The 3,287-nt window shown below is 36.4% G+C and overlaps 1 protein-coding gene across 1 annotated transcript in view; it reads right to left on the reverse strand.

Moving 5' to 3' along the window:
• LOC111330542 (polypeptide N-acetylgalactosaminyltransferase 2) overlaps window positions 1-1,098 on the reverse strand; it is a 17,083-nt gene extending 15,985 nt beyond the window's left edge. Inside the window, exon 1 of the mRNA XM_088763079.1 lies at window positions 892-1,098. Coding sequence (XP_088619205.1) covers window positions 892-1,002 — 111 coding nt within the window. The 5' untranslated portion in view covers window positions 1,003-1,098. The remainder of the gene's footprint in view (window positions 1-891) is intronic.
• Between the last annotated feature and the right edge of the window lie 2,189 nt (window positions 1,099-3,287).

Here is a 3,287-nt window from a genome sequence, read left to right on the forward strand (position 1 = left end):
TTTATGTTATAAAACAAATGGTAAACACCACAGCATACACTATTGAGTTATGGATGTACTTGGGAGGTTTGCTAAGCACTCAAGAAGCTAGAGTCGCTCTCGGCTATCGCCTCGAGCGACTCTTACGCTTCTTTCGTGCTTAGCAACCTCCCGCGTACATCCATAACTCAATAGTGTACGCTGTGGTGCTTACCATTTGTTAATTTTTCGTCAGTTTTACGTTAGTTTTGTTAGACAGAGTCACAAGTAGTTTCATCGGCTATTCAAGAAGTAGTTTCATTTGCAATATACTGCATATTTCCCTTCTATTCCTCACTCAGGAAATCTGCGAACATGTAATTCATCGGCTGCTTTGAGGAGGGACGTTGCCAGAAGACACCGGTCAGAAATGTGATTTATATACATTCGTGTTTTGAGGTTTTTTAGAAATTTTCCAAAGTAGCGTTCGTCGTCATTATATTTTGCAAATTTATTATCACAGCAACAATTAATTTCATGTACGATCGACACTTCGTGCAAGTTAAATTTATCCTCAGAAATTAAAAAATAGAAAGATCTGTACCGATGCAATAAAGTATCATAAAAGAAAATATTCAGTAATTCATGGAATCCTACCAGCTTTCCCGCCGAGAGGGAAAAATGAAAATAATAAATTTCAATGGGAATCTTTGTCATTAACGAAGATTTCCTCGGCTACTTATTGTTCTATCTTTGAAGACTCTCATTGGTTAATAATACTTCCAAAGAGAGCTATCGTCTTTTCTCGTAATCAAAGAAATTTTGAGGGGTAATAGGTTTCCATGGATTGGTTAAAGAACTTTAATTTCTAGCTGTACAAACATTTTAAAATACATAAACCGAAATAAAGCACAGAGCAATGCGAACTCTTACCTTTGGCGGCTGGCTCCGTAATAACCCCGAGTCCGATGTGAAATACAATATTCCTAACAGCCATATCACTATCAAAGCAACAGCAAAAACTCGCCTTTTTCTGATGATCATGATAAAATCGGAGCAAAAATTATTGTGCTCTGTATGCTATTTACAATGTGTTCAGAAATGCTTGTTGGTAAAATATGCTTGGTAACCAGGTAGGGTAAACTTGCGCGGTTACCTTTGACTAGAGATGTCGGCATTAGATAACATTGGGTGAAGTAGACCCGAATGATTAGCATTTTCCGATCATCGCAGTGAGGTCATCTCCCGACCGCACAGTAAACTTCGGAAATTACTATGGCGACGTAATCGTGAAACCAGTATGTTGGGCGCGATTGTAGGCTGTAAGATCAGACCAGGCCACGCATCGTTTAGGTTTACGTTTGTAGTCTAATAAGCAGTTCGCGGGACAAGCAGATGGATGTTTCCGACCTATTCTCGAGCTACCTCACCTGATGTTAATTGGACCTTTTGCACAGGACAGTACATAACATAGGGTGAGGATTATTGTTATTATTTTGCGAATTCTAAGTGATGTATTTCAGTGTCTATCATATACACTCTGTTTTTGGCCTTCTTTGTTTAAGGGATGGAACTTTATGCAATATTAGTGTTATTTTTCTATGCCAAAACTTCCGTCAATTTTACAAGCTTACATTTAATAGTATTAATTACTTGAAGAACATTTTTTGAAGAATTGGTTAAGAGCAACAAATTCAGAGCAAGTTATGTACCAATCAAATCATTGCCTCTTCACCTTCATTTTATGCCCTCTGGGCAACCCTGAATCTAACTGATTGTTATGTCTCTGGGGTATGGATGTTGTATTGATAATTCTATGAATGTGAATGTTACATAATGCAATTGATGATTTACACTACAAGTGATATTTTAAATATTCTCTCAAAATTACATGAGCTTTTAAGCGAGTGCAATTTGAAAGAATTTTCAAATATTGCAAGTAGTGTAAATCCTTAATCGTTAGAGCTTTCTGTTACGATTACTCATTTATTATGACTGAGAAAATTACAAACATGCTTGCATTCATTAGCAATGCTGTTCAAAATAAGAATTAGCGATAAATTTGCCTGCTATCAGTCAATCATAAAGAGGTAATTTTCTCAGTCATATAATAAGAACTGAAACCTTCTGGTGTGCGATATTTTTAAAATTAACTTATCCCACACATGAGACCTTATGGACAAAATGGTGTGAAGAAGCTAGGTGACAAGTGTTACGTGCACTAATGACCAAGAAATGTCCGCTAACAAAGCATATGAAAATAGACTCCCGAGTACGATATATGGCACGCAACAAAAATGTAACAACAAGCAGTTACCCATTTTAACTATTATTTAATTAGTTTTACATTGTCTAATTTACTTAGGTTAAAGATTAAGTTAAGCAGTTCATAAAGCAGGCTTACAATCCTTCATGCCGTGTAAGTGTTCGTCGTCTTGATCAACTTCCAATTCCAACATCCGCCGACTGAAGACCACAGCGCTTGGCTTTCTTGATTCATGACTTTCTTTCCGTGTACACAAACTCTTCTGGAGGACTTCATAGTGAACTCTGTATTCTTTATCTTCTTCCCTTCTCGGCTATCGTCTTTTTCTTCTCTTTCTTTCCGGATATCGCAAGGTCAAAAGGTCATAGCCTCGTCATATCATAGCTTCCACAAGTTCAGTCAGCAAGCCACGAGGGTAAGCCCTCGGGCAAATCTCTTTTGTACTTCTCACAAGCCAGCTTTTATATGTTTACTTTAGTTATCTAGAATGTTCTATTACTATTTATAGTGCATTACAAGTTGTACTATTTTGGGAAACTGCTGAGTCACATGAAAGAAGTTTCTGGAATATTACAGATCATAGATAATTCTAGAAAAGTCTGGGATTGCGTGACAGGCTCAGTAAAAATAATTCAATCCTCGTAACACAAGTACTTCATGTGTGCCATTTGTTGTTGTGATTGTACTTGCGAAATGTCTTAGTGTGGAAAAAGTGAAACAAAGAAAACACAAAAATGTCTGCATGCAGACCAGAACAAACCTTATTCCAAATAAACAGCTCAAGAGAAAATTCTTGTTACAACATAATACAATGATCCTGTTTTATCATTGAATAAACACAGAAATTCTTACTTGTAAAGCTTATTAATCAAAGAAGATGTCATGCATGTACATTATATTATATATGACACTGCATACTGTTTTGTAAATAACATGGTGCAGTTGGCTCTTCAAAACTTTAAAGGCATCTCAATATTTACAAGATACTCTGGCCTAGCTTACTGACTAGTGAGTGATATTTCAGATTTTCCCAGCCAAAATAAATTTTTTTCACAAGTCAGAT

This window comes from Stylophora pistillata, chromosome 6 (assembly GCF_964205215.1).
Source record: "Stylophora pistillata chromosome 6, jaStyPist1.2, whole genome shotgun sequence".
Classification (NCBI taxonomy): domain Eukaryota; kingdom Metazoa; phylum Cnidaria; class Anthozoa; order Scleractinia; family Pocilloporidae; genus Stylophora; species Stylophora pistillata.